Below are 20,182 nucleotides of genomic sequence, written 5' to 3' on the forward strand. Positions count from 1 at the left end.
ATGAATTCCGAGTTTCTGAAAGCTCAGTCATCTGACATAGGCCCATAATGGTGGCCCTGTTATAGAATATATACAAAATTTAAATGTCTCTATGAATAATCACCTTACCACAGCTTCATGTTCAAAAATATAAGGTGCCAACATTGCTGGACAAAAGCAACAATATAAAGTTTTTAAGTACAAACATTGATAAATTAAAACACAACAAAAGCTGAGGCAGGGCTAGCCTCCAGCAGTGTAAACCTTGGCTCTAAATGATTGTCACTGTTAAAGTGACACCTCAACTCCATGAGCAAAAATGGGAAAAGGGGTTGTGGATGGCTGGATGGATAAATTAAAAAAAATTTCAAATAAACTATCTAGAACTGTCTGCAGTAAAATAAATACTTGAATGTGTAGGCTATTGCTTTAGCATATGGACTGGAATAACATATTAAAACTGTTTGTATCAATACAATACAAAAATGCATGTTGGAACTTGGCTTTTTGTACAAACATTTTAAATAATACAAGTCAGAAATGACAGAATTAGCTCGGCATTAATATGTATCAGCCGCACAAAAATGCTTAATTGTGAGTTAACATTGGCTTTAAACATATTCTAAACAAGTATTTGGAGTTTTGATAGAACATAATAAAAGTTTAATCTTTTGAAGAAAAAAAAAACAGAGGGTGGTATGATTACTATTCCAGTATATATGGTTAATTGTTTAAACAAATGGCCACACCATACATGTGCAATATGAATATCAGAATGCATCATACTACAACTGATGAAGTTCAATGTTCTAAGCAATCACAATGTGAAGTCATAGTCTTGCAGTACCCACTAGTATAATATTGTCTAATGTGTTCCTGTCCAATTGTGGTAATTTATTGTGTTGTTAATATTTTAATTATTACTGTATGTGCATTAGTCTTAAACTATGTGTTCATTGTTATGTCTTGCATGAGTACTAAAGCAACATAATTTCATTCAGATTGCACTGCTGTGCATATCTGATCGACAATAAAGTTTACTTTGACTTTGACTTTAAATAATACACAGTGTAATACACAAAAAAACAGTGATGGGGTAAAAATGCTTTATAAACTAACAAATGATAGCAGACTATCTCCACTAGTAATTATGTGGAATCAAAAGTTAAACGATTAAAGACAGTAAGGTGACTGCATTGTGATCCTTCAAGATAAGGGAAGATAAGAGACATGTACAACTTACTGGGCCCATACTTTACCAATATGTGTGCTAGTAAACATGACATTTCATTCCCTGCACTCATTCAGAATGTTCCCTTTATCCTTCCATGGCTGAAGTTAACGCTGCAAGAGATTCCATTTTTAAAATTAATTACTACTGAATAGAACCTTATAATGTTTAACTGCAGTTTCATGTAACTTAGTGACTAGGCCTACAGTTCTGAAAATTGAAGGCCCACTTAATGTGATTGTGTCTTGTATGACTGCTTCAGTGCACAAATGTGCGTGTAGGACAAAACATTCATCCAGCAAGGAAGGACACAACTCCTGTATACAGCATGTTGTATATACATGAGCTTATGTTGAAAATTCTGACTTGTGCATTCGTGGACAGACTAGTTGTTACAGTGTTTAGACAGCAGTATGTTGTGAAAGATTTGCATGTCAGTAGCCTGGTCTTCAATGAAACCATGACAGTAGGGCCTTACAGAATTACTGCAGGGATATAATTTCTGACGTTATCAGCACTTGTTCATAGAACATATTGTCCAAACATTATTCAGTACTCCATTTCACAAGGGTTACAGCTCTGTTTAAATCAGTTTATCACTGTAATCAGTCTAATGGTTACTGATATTTTTTTCTATAGGTACACGAGGCCTACATGAATAAAATAAGTCTGTCTACAACTGGATTTTTTAGGTATAGTATGAGCAAGCATTTGTCTGGCAAATTCTTACATTGCATTCCCCAACTCCATTAAGCATCAAAAAAACTTCTAATTTGATTAGTTCAAACAACTCATATGCAGAGATTAATTCTGATATTCTTATCCCTAGCATTAACTTTAAAGAAACTAGATTGTTATAAGGTAAAATAATGCACTCCATTTCATGTAGTAAATGCAAATTCTGTCAACAGACTTCCTGATGTATGCATTATACCATTATGATAACTGTTGTGGTCTGCATGTCTTTCATTCTTCCTTTCTTTCTTATATTTTGAATGTCTGTACTGGTCATAGACCTCGGCTCCATGGAGCTTGGCAGCTTTTCTTCTACCATAACCATCATACTGAAGGTAGCTGGGTACTTACTTAATAGCAGTGTTTGTACATATACACAATGTGTCAGTACTGGTACTCATGCATATATATCAATGCTGGTACACATATGCATGTCTCAGTGCTGGGACGTGTATTCCTGCATCACTGCTGGTATACATTATTTGTCTTAGTGCTGGTACAATACACATATGCATCTGCCAATGCTGGTATACACTACATTTCTCAGTGCTGGTATATGTATGCTTGTGTCAGTGATGGTACATATACATATGTGTCAGTGCTGCTACACATAGTGAGGTGTCAATGCTGGAACATAAATGCATGTCTCAGAGCTGCTACACATACATGTCAGTGGCGCTACATATATACAGATAGCACTGCTTGTACTCATGTTCATTTGTCAGTACTTGTGTACATACATGCCAATGCGGGTACATATATATATACACATCTCATTGCTGATACACATACACCTGCCAGTGCTGATACATATGCACAGATATCAGTGCTCGTACATGTCTTCATGTGCCAGTACTGGTGTACATACATGTCAGTGCTAGTACACATATACATGTCTCAGTTCTGATACACATACACATGTCTCAGCACTAAGTTCTACTGTGGTTCTACTCCCACAGTATGTAGATGGATTGCTGATACTCTACTGTGTTGTACTTTTAAAGGGGGTGAATGCTGCAGTATTGAGAATGTCCTCTTTGGTGGAGATACCTAGTAACTTTGAACCTGTTTTCAGTTTGCCATCCATTCCCTATTGCAATATTACTAGCTTATCATTTTTTTAATGTAACAGGCAATTTATTCCTCAAGGGCCACACATACTTTATTTGTAGATGAAACAATGCAATTTAAAGTTGTTTGCTAGCGGCAACCTCTTTATTAGTTACATATCTCTTTAATGTGGAAATAATTAGAAGACTTTTACTTCTGCAGAGATGGGTGTGCATATTTACTGATACTGGTGGATTGTAGAAGTTTGAGTAGACTTTTATGATGGAAATGTTCTGAATTGGGCAGTTTTGTCATTATTGGTTCATGCATTTTGTTTCATTGCTTCCTGGAAAATTGTTCAAAACAATAAGTTTAAAACACGCTCTAACAAGTGTACTGTATTATACAAGGAATACAATTTAATACAATCAGGAAGGTGTATCAAAGAACACATGTATGTTTCGTGTGCAAGGAGCCTATAATTTGAAAACAGCCCAAAGGTAATCTTTATCCACAACTGGCCAGATGCATTTTCTCTGTATGTGAGTTTTAATACTGTTTCAATAAATGTAAGTTTACTTTCAAGGGCAGAGAAGTTTTAAATCTGAGTGTATTTTCATTGTGAGACTATATTGCTTTGTTTAGCTGATGTCTATTAGTGTTTGTGCTATAAAATGTAAAATAAAAGTTTTAAATGAAATCCATATAATCACTGTAGATGTAAAGCAGTATGCATATTACAGTGTTTATGGTAAATGGGACAAAATAACCAAGTAATGGGGCATTGGAATGGCTGTAGGAGGGAGGGCTGTGTATGGGGGGACCCCAACTGACCATGATTTTGTGAGGAGGGAAGGGCAGCAAACTCAAAGACAGCCCCAGGCATCACAAACTCTAGCTACGCCATTGATCAGGAGTCCATGGAGAATGACTGTTAGAGGTCCTAGCAAACTATATTCTTTTGTTAAGATTAGAATATTCCCTTCCATTAAATGTCTTACTTTTACTACAAAACCCACATACTGCAAGTCACCAAAAACAAAATCCTAAGGTTCATCATCTTTTCCCTTCCCAGTGAACATCATAGTTAAATATTACAAAAAAAAGATGGATACCATTTATTACAGGGTCTGGGCCTGAGCCATATTTTGCTTGTCTGTTCTCCAGTTTGCATTTGAAAGTTGGTATCCCACAATTCCATTCAAGTAGGTGGGGGTACATACTTATGCATTTAAATTTTTATGTTAATCAGTGTACAGATTTGTACCTATTTTTCATGGGCCTTTGTCCAGATTTTTGATTTTTCCAGGTTGAGAAGTATGACCCTCTTCCCTACGGCTGTAATCTCTGCCGCACATACAATATCTTTATATAGATATATAGATATTAATATAGATTATATATATATATATATATATATATATATATATATATATATGTGTGTGTGTGTGTGTGTGTGTGTGTGTGTGTGTGTGTGTGTGTGTGTGTGTGTGTGTGTGTGTGTGTGTGTACACAACCAGGCATCCTCAAAAATAAATAATATGCCTTTTTAAAATGGTTTTAAATTGTGGCACATATTGTACCACAAAACAAATGTTCCTATGCCTGCGTATAAAGATGGACTTTTGTTATCACACTGTTTTAAAAGTTGTGTAAACTAATTTTTGATGGTTCATTTGAAGGTGCCAGTTTGTTAACTTGTACTGATGTGCTCATGGTCTGAGTGAATGTGAAGCTTTATTGAATCATAGAAAAAAATCTGAATGAGTACCTCAGACAAGCATATCCTAAGATAATGGTACCTTCTAGAGGAGTGAAGTATTCCTTTTTACAAAAGTGTAAGAGGGATTCAATGATGATAACATCTGAGAACATAAATTCATTCACAAGGTATAGTAATGCTGTGGGGACTTGGAAGGACACTGATATAAAAGGATGGTGCAGCTAATGTTTAAAAGCAGAATATGTTTTCTTGTTCACAGACTGTGAGACCCAGCTGAACATTTGTGTGGATTTTAGTTGCCATTGCTTGAAAATAGATATCGTCTATCTAGGTAGTTTCATCTGAAGCACCTGGTGTTCTTATATGTAGTCATTAATTACATAACAAATCATCTAGGGATAATGAATATAAGTACTTACAAGAAAGGAGGGTGTGGACCAGTATGACTGAAGCAATGAAGGCAGAGCCCAAAGGGATTAAAATGTGATAGAAAAATCAGTCTCTTTTCTTATGACAAGGAGGTGTAAATCAAAATAACAGTTTATGATGCAGTGGTGGCTGTTTTATTTTAATTTTATTAATTTTATTTTTGTTGTTGTTTTGTAACATTCAGATTATTTTAGATAACTGTATCAGCATTTGGGATGGTTGGAAAATCAGCAATATAAAGTGTTTAGTGGGCTTCCCTGGTTTAAAATTAATAACAAAGAAAAATATTAAGCATCTCTGTTAAAGTCATGTTGACTGTTGAAGAGTGTGCTGTTAAAGGTGTACAGTTTGCAGCTTATGCATAAGTAGTGAAAATATGCCAGCTTGCTTGGCCATGCTGTCCTCATCTGCAGTAACAGCATATTGCTCTTTTTGTAGTGTCTCTCTGATATTGAAATGCTGAAGGAATCCTTTTAAGGAGAATTATTGTCACTCTCCGGATTCTTTCACTTAGTGAAGTTTAAACAGAAACAGAATTGAGGGTAAGTTCCCCTTTCCCCTGTTGCCTCTTGCACCATGCTCTATCCAGTACATGTCAGTCAGAGGCTTTGGCTCTCTACAGGAACATCAAGCAAAACTGAATAACCAAGCATGGCTTAAATATAAAAATCTGGTTTAATAAATAACAATAAGTGCTTTCATGCCTAAAACGGCACTTCCTCAGATCAGAATGCAAAACTAAAGCACAGAGCTCATTTATACAATCTCAAATCAGAAAAACAATTAACAGTTAATGATAACGGTCATGTGACCTGAGTACCGTCTCATTTATAACTGAACATTTATCAGCTTGTAATCTAATTACCCATTTCATCTATGCTACCTCTGTCTTTCATCTTTTCCTGGTTAGGGGTCGCCACAGCAGAACTCCGGTCCGCTAATGATTGGCAGTAGATTTTATGGTGCCGAGTTGCCAGCCCGATGCACACCCTTCAAAGGAGGCACACCCATTCACGCATGCACCTACCTGCATGTCTTTAAATGTTCACTTGACCATGGGGAGGACATGCAGACTCCACACAGAAGGCGCTCCTACTGAGACTCGAATGAGAGAACCTCTGTAATGTTGCTAAAATCTCCACACCTCAAATTCTTAACATTGTAAGACTAAAAATGTAAAACAATGAGATCATCCACAAGTAGCAATATATTTGGCTAAAGCATTGGTTGATTTCCTTTACATATATTGCTTAGGTGTTCTAGCACACTTTCTCTCAAAGACCTATTGGTCTTCCCAACATAAAAACATGAGCATACATTACAAATAGCTAAATAAATCAATTTCATACTCCTGCAATTAGCAGATAGCTCAGGCTCACAACTAACAAAAGATGCATTATGCATTGTCTTTGAATCACGGTACCCTTCCCATGGCCACATAACACTCTACTCTGTTACTTGCCTGGAATCCCAGTCTTTATTCAATATATGCTGTTTCTTAAAACAAGTTCATCCTTCTATAAAGTTTAATACTTACACTTTTAAAAGTACTGAAATAGTATTCTAACCAATGCCATGCAAGCAGCAGATATTTAGTAATTAATGTATAAAATAAAATTATTTTGTACTGCACAGGACAGCAACATTTCTTAGCAATGTTTCAGTGGAAGAAGGTTAATATAGCATAGCAATCTGGTTTATACTTTTTTCAATATTTATTTTATGTCATTGTCATGCATAACTTATTGTCATATGATTAGATTATCAGTAAGAAATAGTTTGTAAACATAACATTAAATAACAATTATCACCGTCTTGGTGGTTCATTTTAAGATCATTTATTAGAAGATTTAGTTGATGGTAAAGGCCAAGTACCTTTCAAATTTCATAATTTTATACACTTCACCTTTATAGTATACAATATGAATAGTTAAATTTACACCAGTATAGTTTGTACCCAAAATGCAAATAAAATATTTGAGCTGGTAAGAGAATCATATACGCACTGAACGGGAATACTGCAGAATGTATAATCATTGTAGTCTAAATATTGACCATGTCTGACCAGAACAAACATGGATAGTGGTGATAACAAATGATACACAGTAAGCATGTATTGTTGTTGAATCACACACAGCTGTGCATAGCATACCATATGCAGTTGTGTATTATGCACACCTATGCTTCAGACAGAACGGGGGTGTTGTAACAACTCATAGTGATTATTAAAATGTACTATATAATAACAGTGTATGGATATAGCTGTCTCCTCTGTTATAGTGAAAACTTTTAATGTGCACCTCTGGCGCAAAGTTTTTATGATGGCCAGGGTCTCAAGTTTCATATTCTGTACACTAACTGCCAAACAATATATAAGATGCAAGTGACCTTAACACTTTATGGTAACTGCTGTCTTGGGAAATACCTGTTACATGCTACACCAAAATAAACTTTGGCTACTTAGGTTTTACCCAGGTCTGACTAAGCCTAATTCCTTCCAGTGCAATTTTTTTTCCAAAAAAGTAATTTAAATATGTCAAAGGCTATTCATGCAAACATGCACACACATTTTCTAAAATGTATGGTTGTTATTTCTCCAGTACCACAGTACACTTTTCTGGCTTTGCATTAATGCTGCCACTGGACAGATTATTTTGGCACACCAAAAACACAATTGCTGCTTACCCTTAAAAATAAACCAACTAATATATATTTATATGTTGGCAACAGTGTGAGCAGTATCTCTTCAAAAGGCAGAAACAGTTGAATTTACACTGGCTGAATAGATATACCAGTCAGGTAATAAACAAACCAACTGCCACAAACATTTAAAAGTGAATAAAAATTCTTTACTTGAAACAAGAGAAACAATCATCTTTATAAAATTAAATATACAAACAGTTTTTCATTTGCAGAAAGAAAAGCCATATAAATGGGTTTAAACAAAAAAATGGCATAAAGAAAAATTCTTACAACTTATATGATTCTATCACTAGTGGTTGTTAAAAGTTTTACTGAATTATAACAATCTGCAACTTAGAAATCCAAAACAGAAGTTACATACTTTTACATGCAAATGGATTCCAGCTTCAACTCTATTTCAGAAATGTAGTTGCCTTACATACATTCAAGGAACAAGGCAATAACTGACTGGCATTTGAGTTCTCCTTAAAACAGGTTACCAGTTATTGTTTCCTGTTTTACTTCATTTTTGAATGGAAGGGTTTATTTTTCCACAGTCACACACCTATGGGGTGAAGTCTAATTGAAGCAAAATGTTCTTTTGACCTGGAGTAGTATTTCAAAGCACATTAAGCTTTAACAATTTCAAATGAGTGCACATTTGAAAAGCCAGTTTCACTTTTACATTTCTGCTGAATTTTCACTGAATGCAATTGAACATCAGTGTACTGCAAGTGCTTGTGTGCTGTAACTCCCTCTAAGTTGATCTCCCTTAATTAAGCATCCCTCCCAATGCCCAATCACACCAGACTATCTAGCACTTCCAGAACCCTGATCCAAACCCTAAAACCTCCCACCAAGTCCCTAACCCTAAATTCCCTGATCACTCCCTAAACCTAACACTAAAGTTTCTAATCACTTACTAAGCCAAAAAAACTTTCTCCCTTCCTAAATCTAAAGTCATCAGTCACTTCCTAGACTTAAGACTTCTTTCCCACTCCCTAACCCTAAAGTCCCTGATTATTCCCTGAATCTGAAATCCTCTTCCCCCTCCCTGCTTCCCCTTCATGATATACCTAGCCTGTGAATGCTCCCTTACTTAGCATGCAAGCACTTGTAGTTAATGTGCAGCAGTTGCATGGTTGAACTTGAGATTGAGTGCAAGCAACTGCCACACATTAGCTACAAGAACTCTTCAATTCCCTGTCATCAAAGAACTTGTGTTCTAGCAGTTGGGACTCGAGTGTGTGTGTAGGGTTCCTTTGCGAATTCTGTGAAGTCCACATGCTCTACATGTTCTATGCAGTGCACACATGCTACATGTTCTATGCAGTGCACACACTCTACGTAGTCTATGCAGTGCACACACTCTTTATGTTCTATGCAGTGTGCACACTCTACATGTTCTATGCAATGCACATGGTGCTACATGTTCTGTGCAGAGCACACACTCTACATGTTCTATGCAGTGCACACAATCTACATATGCTATGTAGTGCACACACTCTACATGCTGCAGGGTTTGCTAGAAGCAACAACCATGGCTTTATTTACACACTTTTTTAATGAAATAACAGTTCTGACTACCTAGGTTTTAATTCAGCTTTCTGTATGGTTTGCTGAATGACTACTGCAAGCTTCACTCTGCCTTCCAAATTTCACATCTTAAATTAGTGACAGCCTTTAACATAGTACCACTTCTGAGGTATCACTTCTTTTTAACTAACAAAATGAAGTCCACTGTGGGTAAACTGTGTTCGATAGTAATCCAACAAGTACCTCAATAACTGAACAAACAGAGACCTTCTATAGTTTTATTAAAACGAATATCGCTTATCAAAACAAGCAAAGCTTTCAAGTTACCCTTCTTCAGACTGAAGAAGGGGTAACCTGAAAGCTTTGCTTGTTTTGATAAGTGATATTCATTTTCATAAATCTGTAGGATGTCTCTGTTTGTTTGGTTATTTAGTTACTTGTTGTATCACTTCTTTTTCACAGAATGCTGCAAGTCAGTATGTTGTAGTCACAGAACATACTTATGTCATAACCTTATCCCTATCTGAATGGATATGAGACATATTGTCTCCATAATACCTTGCAGTTTAGACCCTAATATCTTTTTACCTATCTCTCACATGAACTAAAACTGAATTCACTTGTTTCTGTTTCAGAAACTGTCCTATTCATGTTCATGATGGGTGTGGGTCTGTGAAAACAAAATTAAAGAGGGCTAGGTATTGCTTGGTTATCATGTGAGCATATGGAATTTTTGCTAAGTATGTATCATTTTTAATGGAGCTTGTTAACTCTGCTGTACTATCACCTGCAGTCCCCAACAGTCAAGAGTGAATGAGAATCATAAATAAATCCAGCTTACTGTCAGTGACTGCAAATTACATGGTATTACCAAGTTTTGAAATTAAGGGATGCATTGCTTCTACTAGCTGACACATTGTACCCTTTCTGCTGCAAGTAGAGAGTTTGTATTGTTTTGATAGCAGGTTTGTTGGCACCACAGGGAATTGCATAACAGGTAGCATTTTACTGCCACAAATTAATGTTTTATCATTTTTTTTACATTCATTACATGCAGTGTTGTTGCTCAGCTATGTAATGTTGAGTAAAACATCAAACATCACCCTAACAGGAAGCTCAAAGCAACATGTGCAGCTTTGATAATTGTTGGTATAGTGTAATTTTGATCCTATAATTTATGGGAAATGGGACCAAACTGTACACAGTTTCAAAATAACAGCAGTGTTTTTTGGGGGGAATTAATTTGTATAGTTACTGTTTCACAGAGTACTGCAGCTATGCAGCAGAGTTAGAACACACACAGGAATTTGTCGTTGTATAGTAGTTCTGATATGTTCTTGGCTTTGCTAAGTTTTTCTAAAGTGCAACAGCTCTGCATCATGTGGCACTGTGTTTTTGAATCCCAAGCAAAGTCTGGTATAAGTCATTTATAAAAAGACTAGAGGCTCTGAGACATCATGGAATGTGGATCAGAGACTGTTTAAAATGTTTTTATCCAATCTTAATCTGAATGCTGTATAGAGATCAATATACTTCATAGTCACCTGAAGAAAAGCATCAGCACTGTGCACAGCCCTTCAGGATTTATCAACTCACACCAAGGGGAAATCCACAGACAGCAAATCGCGAGGTTGCCATGTCCCATAAGCTTTAGTGGCCTACATACCCCACAAGTGTAAGTAAATTAGACCGCAATGCAACAAATGAGCCAGGATACATATTCACTGAGTATATAACAGAAATGGCTGCACCCATGGTAGAAGCATCATGTGATCAGCACAGATGTACCCACTGTACGAGATGTTGAGTAGTCCCATCTGACACCCTTCTATGTCCTCATGACAAATCTCTCTGCTAGCACTGATACTGCAAAATCAGTCAATCAGTAAGAGGATGGGGATCAAACTGATGCCAGCAAGGTGTTTATCCAACTCTCACTTTCATGGATGATGTAGGTGGTGAAATTGGCCCTCAACTGAAAGGAGTGCTGTACTGCTACTGCCACATGTTTTAAGGGCACTGTGCACATCCATAGTATAGTAGTAGAAGTGGCCAGAAGTCAAGGATAGGGGACACTTATAACCTGCATGGGGTTTACACCACGCCTAATGGTTCCATAATATGCAATTTTTGTGTTTCCTCATGCATGTGTGTTTAAATCTTCCAAATTAGCATTTTGAAATTTTGCACTGCATTCTCAACATTCCTGTTGTATGTTTTACAGGTAGGTATAGATAAACTTTATCATTTTAAGAGAACTTCACAGACCCACATTAGATTAAATTAAGAAACTTTATACCTGCATTTATTTTAAATGCAACTTATGTAATAATACTAAGTATAGTGAAGCAAAAACAAATAAAACATAAAATAATATACAAAAATGCACAAACCACAGCCATACCTTAAGTTACACTTGTAGTAGAAAACTTATAGGCAACTCTGCTACTCTGATGCCACTAATAATCTAAACAGTAATACTTTCAGAACACTGCATGATAAAATAATAAACTTATCTGTGAATGACAATCAGATATACTGCAGCAAAGCTTTGAGCACAGTGCATAAAAAGGATATTTTTTTTCTTTAAGGGGTGAAGATGCATTTGTTGACTGGAATAAACAGGAAGGAAATCCATATTCATACTTCTCATTTGGTACTGCTTGTTCAGTTGTGGAGATTGACTGCCTAACCGGAAACCATGTGGTAAGAAATTATTTTATGGAGACTGACTGCCTAACTGAGAACCATTTGTTATGAAATTATCTCATGGAGATTGACTCTCAAACTAGGAACCATGCAGCAATAAATTGTTTTAGGGAGACCATCAAACTGGGAGCTATGTAGTAAGAAACTGCATTGTGGAGACTGACTGTCTATTTGGGAATAATGTAGTAAGAAATTACATTATAAATGCCTTTTTCATTTCATGGTTGTAAACATGGTAAAATAGATCGACTAACACTTAATAGCCTTAAAAGAAAGGTTATCAGTGGTATAGTTACCTGACAGTGTGATCAAAATATACATTCAGAACAAGCATTTTGAGGTAGCATTCTCCATCTGCTTTTTTGTTTGTTTCTTTTTTTTTTTCTTTTTCTTTTTTGTGTACTTTCTATACATGTTAAAAAAGTAGTGGGAAAACAGTGACTAAAAAAAGAACACACCAATAGAAACAAGGTCATATTATAATAAGCACAACAGGTTGAAATTACTGAGCACTGCCATTCTCTAATCCTCTGATGAAGTCATTATATAAAAGAATGAAAAAGCTCAATAACTTTCACCTGTGGTGCTGTTTTTATGGTGGTTATGTTTTTTGTTCCTGTATGTTTTCCACGAGACCAATTGCATGAAGTCATTATGCCAATATTTAAAGTTAGTTCATAGCACAATCACTGCAATTACAGACCAGTTGGTCTAATAAACATATTTAGCAAGATTTCTTTAAAAAAAATGATTGATTAAACTATTTCAAAGCACGTGTTTTTGTCCTGGGTTATTGCATTTGGCATAGTATTTTTTTTATTTATTTAAATTATATTATGCCTTTCTATTCCTATAAAATATATATGTCAGTTAGAATAATACTAGTTGAAGTTATTTACCTGGGTATGTACTAAGCATATGACCTTATTACATACTTTCTATTATCAGAGGCCTAATGGGATATATGCAAATCACCCTTTAAGGATATCAGGTGTTTCAACTAAATAGCAATTCTGAATATTCATGACTTTTTTCTTTTACTTTCATTTTTAAGTCTATTTATGGACAATTTCAGGCCATTAAAGCCAAACCCCTCTAGCTGTGGACATGCATGTTTCTGCCTTCTTATGACATCATCAGCACAGCATAAGAGGAATATTTAACCTTTGGAAACATGGGTTGTCATACCCAGCTGATATCCATAAACATTAGGGTGTCTACAAAATATCCCAGCTAACAGCCCTTAAACAAAGAGTAAAAAGGTCACACAGATAACCAACTGGTTAAAAAACACAAAAAGAAAAGTCTAGCAAAGCTAGACTTCTAACTGTGTGATACCTTAAACCTCTTGCATCAGAGGCCTCATGAGATATTTGCAAATCACCCTTTAAAGATATCAGGTGTTTCAACTGAATGGCAATTCTAAATGTCCATGACTTTTTCTTTAACTTTCATTTTTAAGTCTATTTGTGGACAATTTCAAGCCATTAAAGCCAAACCCATCTAGCTGTGGACATGCATGTTTCTGCCTTCTTATGACTTCATCAGCACAGCATAAGATGAATGTTTGACCTTTGGAAACATAGGGTTGTCATACCCAGCAGATATCCATAAACATTAGGGTGTCTACACAATATCCCAACTAACAACCTAAAACAAAGAGTAAAAAGGTCACACAGATAACCAACTGGTTAAAAAACACAAAAAGAAAAATCTAGCAAAGCTAGACTTCTAACTTTGTGATACCTTAAACCTCTTACATCAGAGGCCTCATGAGATATATGCAAATCACCCTTTAAGGACCTTTTTTAACCAGTTGATTATCTGTGTGACCTTTTTACTCTGTGTTTTAGGTATCTATAGCTAAAAATTTAATGATCTAGCTTAATTACTCTGTTTATATATTGTAGCTCAAAGCATATGCAGGTCTTGGCTTCCTTTACAATAGTAACTGCACCACATGCCCATTCCTTTGACTTTATTTGCTTTATAATGGCATATAGGTTTTCTAGTCTCTTCAGTTTGTATACATTTTTATTTCTGAACACTGTTGGTACTTTACAAGGAGCACAGATCACTGGCACTGCTTCAGGTTTTGTCTCCTGATAAACTTCCTTAACCTGCAAATCAGTCAACATAGTCATGCAAGGTATCATTGCTATGGTTCTACACAGTATTTAAGATATATGTGCGACAATGCGGTTGATTTGCTACAGATGCAGTCTTTGCTTTTGCACTGTGAATTCTTTTTAATATTTGAAGTGCATCACAAGACACACAACCTAGAATATTATTAGAACTCACTTCTTCTTTAGTGTGATTATTTGAAAAGGAAAACTGAACTTTTCATTCTTGTACTGAAATATCAAAGGTTTATAACCTGATTGTGCCAACAACATATTTTAGCAATGCACACACAGCTCTCTGATGAGTATTTTTCAATAACAGTTGTTTAAAGATATTTCCTGGTAAAATACTATGTGTAAAGTTTAAACACCACATTCTGTACATTATTTGCCATTATACAATGACCCCCCATTAATATTCTAAAATGTGCACACTGATTGGTCAGCGTGCATGTTGTAAATCAGAGTTATACTAATGGAAAAAGGTCCGGTCACCCGGACGTTTTCCATTAGTATAACTCTTTTTTTAAGGCAACGGAGAACGCAAGATCTCCATTGCTTTTTACACACTGTCTCATAGTGTGACAGCTTTAAAAAAAGTAATGGAGATCTTCCTATCTCTGTTGCTTTTTTTAAAGGTGTCTCGCTATGTTAAATGGGTTTAACATAGCAAGACAGCTTTAAAAAAAGCAAAGGAGATTCTCTGTTGCTTTTTTTAAATCTGTCTCACTATGTTAAACTCCTTTAACATAGTGAGACACTTTGTAAAAAGCAACGGAGATCTTGCTTTCTCCATTGCTTTTGCCCACAGCTCTGATGTACTGCGTAAGCATATGCATGCCCAGTACATCAGAACTGCTGCAAAATACCAGACAGCTGCAGAAGGGCAGCAAGGAGCCATTATACAATGCCATTATTTAAGAAAAGTAATTATTTTTTTTCTTAAATAATGTCATTGTATAATAGCAATAACCCATGCCTGGGTGTGGGTAATGCTGGATTTACCCACGGTTGTCTTTGTTTGGCCAGTCGGGCTTCACCCTTGTGACCAAACCACACCAACCGTGGGTAAATCCGGCATTACCCACACCCAGGCGTGGGTTATTGTTATAATATTTCCTTGAAACAGTCAGCACTGCAATGCTGCTTAACTACTTTGTGTATTTTCAGACATTACAGCATCAAGTTGTTCACTATGATGTAATCAACAAACAAATGCTTATATTTCCATTCAATAGCATACAAATTATTTTGAGATCATCCATTTACTCATATTTGCAAAATGCCCTTTTCTAGCATGGATTCTGCAGCCTTGATTAAGATCTGGATAGCTCTTCTGTTATGCTTAAAGCCCCTCCTACTGTAAACCTTCATTATAATTATTTATTTGATAATCAGATGGGTGGGCTGATCCATGAAGCTTTTTTCAGCCATTTCACAGCCCATTAGGCAGAGAATCAAATATCTTATTACAGTTTCATTATCAAGTAATAGTACCGTGTGATATCCATAGTATTTATAACAGCAGCAGGATATTTCTAGGTAGAATTTATTTATTTATTTTTATTTTATTTTATTTTACATTTGTTGACCGGGCTAGTCTAACTGGATACATGTCCATTTTCAGTAGAGGCCCAGGGAGAAAAGCTCCAGAAAAGCATTAAAAAAAATTAATAGAGGATTTACAGAAACAAATATAAACAGTAGTAATTGTTACATAAAAACATTGAAACCAAAAAAAATATACAAACATCTGAAAATTTTTTTTTTTTTTAACAGAAGATGAGCTACTCTTAGTAAATGTAGCATAATGAAAATCGTTTGAGGGTAGTCTACTAAAGAAGGTATAATATACTTGTAAACATTGAATTTATATGCAAACCTTTGTATATAGAAGCATTATAGGAAGGTTGTAGTAGATGTAGGTTGAATGTTAGAGTCAGGAAAGAAAATGTTAGAAAGCATATTTGCAAGCAGAACATTTTATGATGTTATTTGATTGCTATCAAATGTGTACATATGCAGGTAAACTATGGACAAATAGTATCTGAGTATATATAATTCTAGGATTATACAGTATTTTCAGTGTAAATTTGTATAGAGTTAGGGAGAATGCTAACATTTCTAAACATTAGTACACCACCATTTTGTTGTTCTTGCCATATTTTCATACCTCTATTTCATCAGAATGGCAAGTAAATAAATGCCAGTTAAAAACTAGTTAGTTAGTTAGTTCATCTCTTAAAATGCAGCACTGAAAATTAGTATTTTAATTGATTATTTTTGGAAACATAATCTGTCTCTTCCAGGGTTTGATGACAGTATTTACTTGTTTTTCTTTATCCATCTAACTCTTTATTTACCGTATGTATGTATTGCACTAAATTATTCTATATGTATATACTGAGTTAATGCATGCCCATGAATTAGCCATGATAAATTCAAACTTGGTCATGTGGAGATCACTAGACTACAATGAGGAACTGGAAGTAAGAATGCTTGGGCTGTTGCTAGACAGAACTATGATCAGAGTGTTTCTGGCATTATCGTTTATCCCTTTCTAAGTCGTTACTAGATATTTAGTGCAGGAGTAGCCTGGGTAGGGATGTTTAAAAAGGAAGATTATGGGATTCCACTGTCATTGCTCACTGCAGCTCTTACATCTAGGTTTAAGGCTATGAAGACTAATGGTGTTATTAAATTATTATGGTATGCTAGTAAGAGCTCAGTGACGTGATAAAGAGATGGTGATGTATGATCTTGTTTAGCAGAGAACAAAGGAAATGAAGTGGAAGGAGGGAGAAATGTTTTATGTACTGAACTGAAGCTCAAAACATGTTGTAAAAAGTGTTGAACACACCTGTGTGGAAGTGCTTTATACATGTCTAATTTCTCTCCATTGACTGAATGTGTATACTTTAATTTTAAATGCCACAAGAATAAGAAATATTGTGTTGGTCTACTGAGAGAAAGTACAAATACAGTGACATGATGAAATATCTTTTATTTGGCCTACACAGGTTTTGCAATTACTCTAGCTTTCATGCTAGCACGAGCCCTTCCACTGGTGTACGCACAACATATTTAATACATGAGATTCAGTAGCGTGAGACAATACCTGAGTCTGATGCCTGCATTTGTACTATTTATGGTAATACAAGCACTTGCCAATGGATGCAAGATATAGCTGTGCTAAGATATATTAACAGACAAGCAATTTTCATACATAATTTATCACATCCACAGAGCCTAATGCCAATATGAAACTGCAAAAATTCCACATATTAATTATTGGTAAATGGTGTGAAGTAGAACATTTAAACTAGTATATACCTTATAGTTAAAATGAAAGTTGTAAACTGGACAAATAGAATCTCAAGATTTCATTGGTCCTTATCATTGAACATCTTCCCTCTATATCTGCAGATGAAGATAAAATGATTTTATATTTTTATAATTTTTATACAGTGATCCTAATTTATAGTAGGAATACACCCCCCCCCCCCCGTGGTAGGCTTTATCAGACGACATCACAGCCCAGGAGCAAAAGACACTCTGCAAACAATCAAGATGTGATAATAGCCTGTAACATCATAACCACAGCCCTCTGTGTGTCTCCTTAATTATATAATGCAGATGTGTAATCCTACAAAATGATCCTAGCCGAAACTCCCTGAATGTTCTAACACAGATGATATTTAAGCAATAAGCGACAATGTCGGTGTGGTATTTTAAGATTTACCCACATTTGGTGTGGTTTAATCACGAGGGCAAAAAGAAGGTCTCCGTTGCTCTGTTTTTGTTTTCTTTTTTTTTTTTATTAAAAAAAAAAGTTTTGGACAGTTTAGAGGTAGACGAGAGACAGAATGGAGGAAATACAAAAAAAAATAAAAAAAGGTACGTGTCTTTAGTTTTAAATAACGTACCTGATTTTCCTAGTATTTTCTCCATCCTGTCTCTCTCCTATGTCTGGAGTCTGGATTACAGATTCTTTTTTTATTTTTGCTAAAAAAACATAAATCTTAGCGAATATAACAATGGAAAAATGACCGGGCAACTGGACCTTTTTCCGTTGGTATATTTTTGGATTTACAATGGTCATGATGGTTGGGCTGGCCAGTCAGCATGCTCATTTTAGAATATTAATGGCCAGTCATTGTATAATTTACTTTAGATAATGGGCTTGGAAAATGATTGATTCCCATTGGATGTTCAACATTCCACAGCAGGATTTCATCTACAGGTAAAGCCTGGAGAAAAATGGAATGCCAAGTCTAGTACAAAATCCCACCACTGCAAAGGTAGTCTTCTTCATAGACCACCATTTCCTTTCCCTCACTGACTGTGGCTATTAAAGAAAGTGTCCATTAGCAAGAGGAACAAAAAACCCCCACAAATTAAGTAACTTCAGCAGCTGTTACAATTTCTTCTCTTTCCCTTTCCTCTCAGTAATCGATAAATGCAGGACAGCCACCGAATGCAAGTAATTGTGGCAGCAGTGACAAGGACCTGTGGTTTGCTTCCCCTTGGTCATCTTGTTAACCATGGCTGTTAGAAAGCCATGGTTAACACTTGTGCAAAAAATAAATACAAAAATAATAAATACAGTGATCTCATGCAAATAACTGTAGCAGTTATTTCCTTTGTCTTCATTAACCAAAGCTCTCTGAAAGCCCTGTGTAGTGAGCAGGTAAAAATGGATCTAGTACAAGTAAATGCAGCAGCTTCTTGTAGCTTGGAGAGGAAGAGTTCTAATGCTTTGCACTGTATGTAGCTGACAAAGTTTTGACCTGAAATAAATATTTATATGTTTCTTTGTTTGATCACAATAAGACATTTGATATATACACATTCCAGTTGCTGAATACATTTAATATGTGTGTGTGTGTGTGTGTGTGTGTGTGTGTGTGTGTGTGTGTGTGTGTGTGTGTGTGTGTGTGTGTGTGTATGTGTGCGTATGCGTGTGTGTGTCTGTGTGCCTGTATAGATTATTAAATACTTACATAACTTGAAGTTTGGATGTTAACTACTCCTCCCAACAACAATTACATATCCTACAGCAACTCTGAAATATTAGGTGGAAGAACTATGTTAAATACAGAAGTATATACTAATAATAAAAGAAATACAAAACTATTTAACAAATATCTCATTACCTAAGCACAATGTCAGGTCTCACCATCCCTGGAAGGCTCATTATTTTCCAGTAATGTCCTTCCCTTTTTGCATTTTTGCTTGTATAACTCCTGCTGGAATGTACAAATCAAAGCATGAGACAAACTCTATGAAAATCAGAGGCTTACATCAAACACATTTTTGAGAAAATGCTCTCTCATTCCTTTTTTAAGTAATTTTGTTAAGGCAAGTGGTGAGTTGAAATATTTAAAAAAATGACTTTAAAAACTCCTACCTTTCCAGTCATGCAGTCACTAGGCAAAACTGTTTCACACTCTCTCCCCTCCTGTTTTTCCAATGTTTTAAAGCAAAGCGAATTCCCTCAAGACTGTGTCTACCTTTACTGATACTGCTCCAATTCCTGGAATTACACCTCTGCTCTATTGTATAGCCAGTTTACACTAAAAGTATGTTCTAAGCTCATACCCCAAATTCGTCGTACTTTGTCTACTGTACAGGATTACATGCATACCACTGAGACCCCCCCATACTCACCAGTTTAGAAACCTTGCCTCTGTCTCTATTTGCCATCTATATGTTAGTCACTACCCTAGTGTCAACTCTCTCTTAGTTAGCTATACTCTTTTTGTTTTTCTGTTTGTGGTTTCCTTTTAACTGTTTTTATCTTACTGCAAATACCTGTGTATACCTCGCTATAACATATCTTCCTTCTCTGTCTACACCTCCCCACCTCCTACTTACCTGCTGACTCTCACTGTGGGCTCCTTACTCTTTCCCTCCTGCCCTGCTGATTGCTTCTTGTGGTGACTCTTCCTGGTGAATCCCACTCCGTTCACCCTTGCTATG

At 35.7% G+C, this 20,182-nt stretch overlaps 1 protein-coding gene across 1 annotated transcript in view; it reads left to right on the top strand.

Annotated features, from left to right (window-relative positions):
• LOC122807194 (aldehyde oxidase 1-like) overlaps positions 1–20,182 on the top strand; it is a 784,671-nt gene that overhangs the window by 640,602 nt on the left and 123,887 nt on the right. The window contains exons 30-31 of the mRNA XM_044078244.1: positions 1,850–1,902; positions 11,957–12,071. Coding sequence (XP_043934179.1) covers positions 1,850–1,902; positions 11,957–12,071 — 168 coding nt within the window. The remainder of the gene's footprint in view (positions 1–1,849; positions 1,903–11,956; positions 12,072–20,182) is intronic.

Source organism: Protopterus annectens, chromosome 7.part0 (assembly GCF_019279795.1).
Source record: "Protopterus annectens isolate FY-2018-M chromosome 7.part0, PAN1.0, whole genome shotgun sequence".
Classification (NCBI taxonomy): domain Eukaryota; kingdom Metazoa; phylum Chordata; order Ceratodontiformes; family Protopteridae; genus Protopterus; species Protopterus annectens.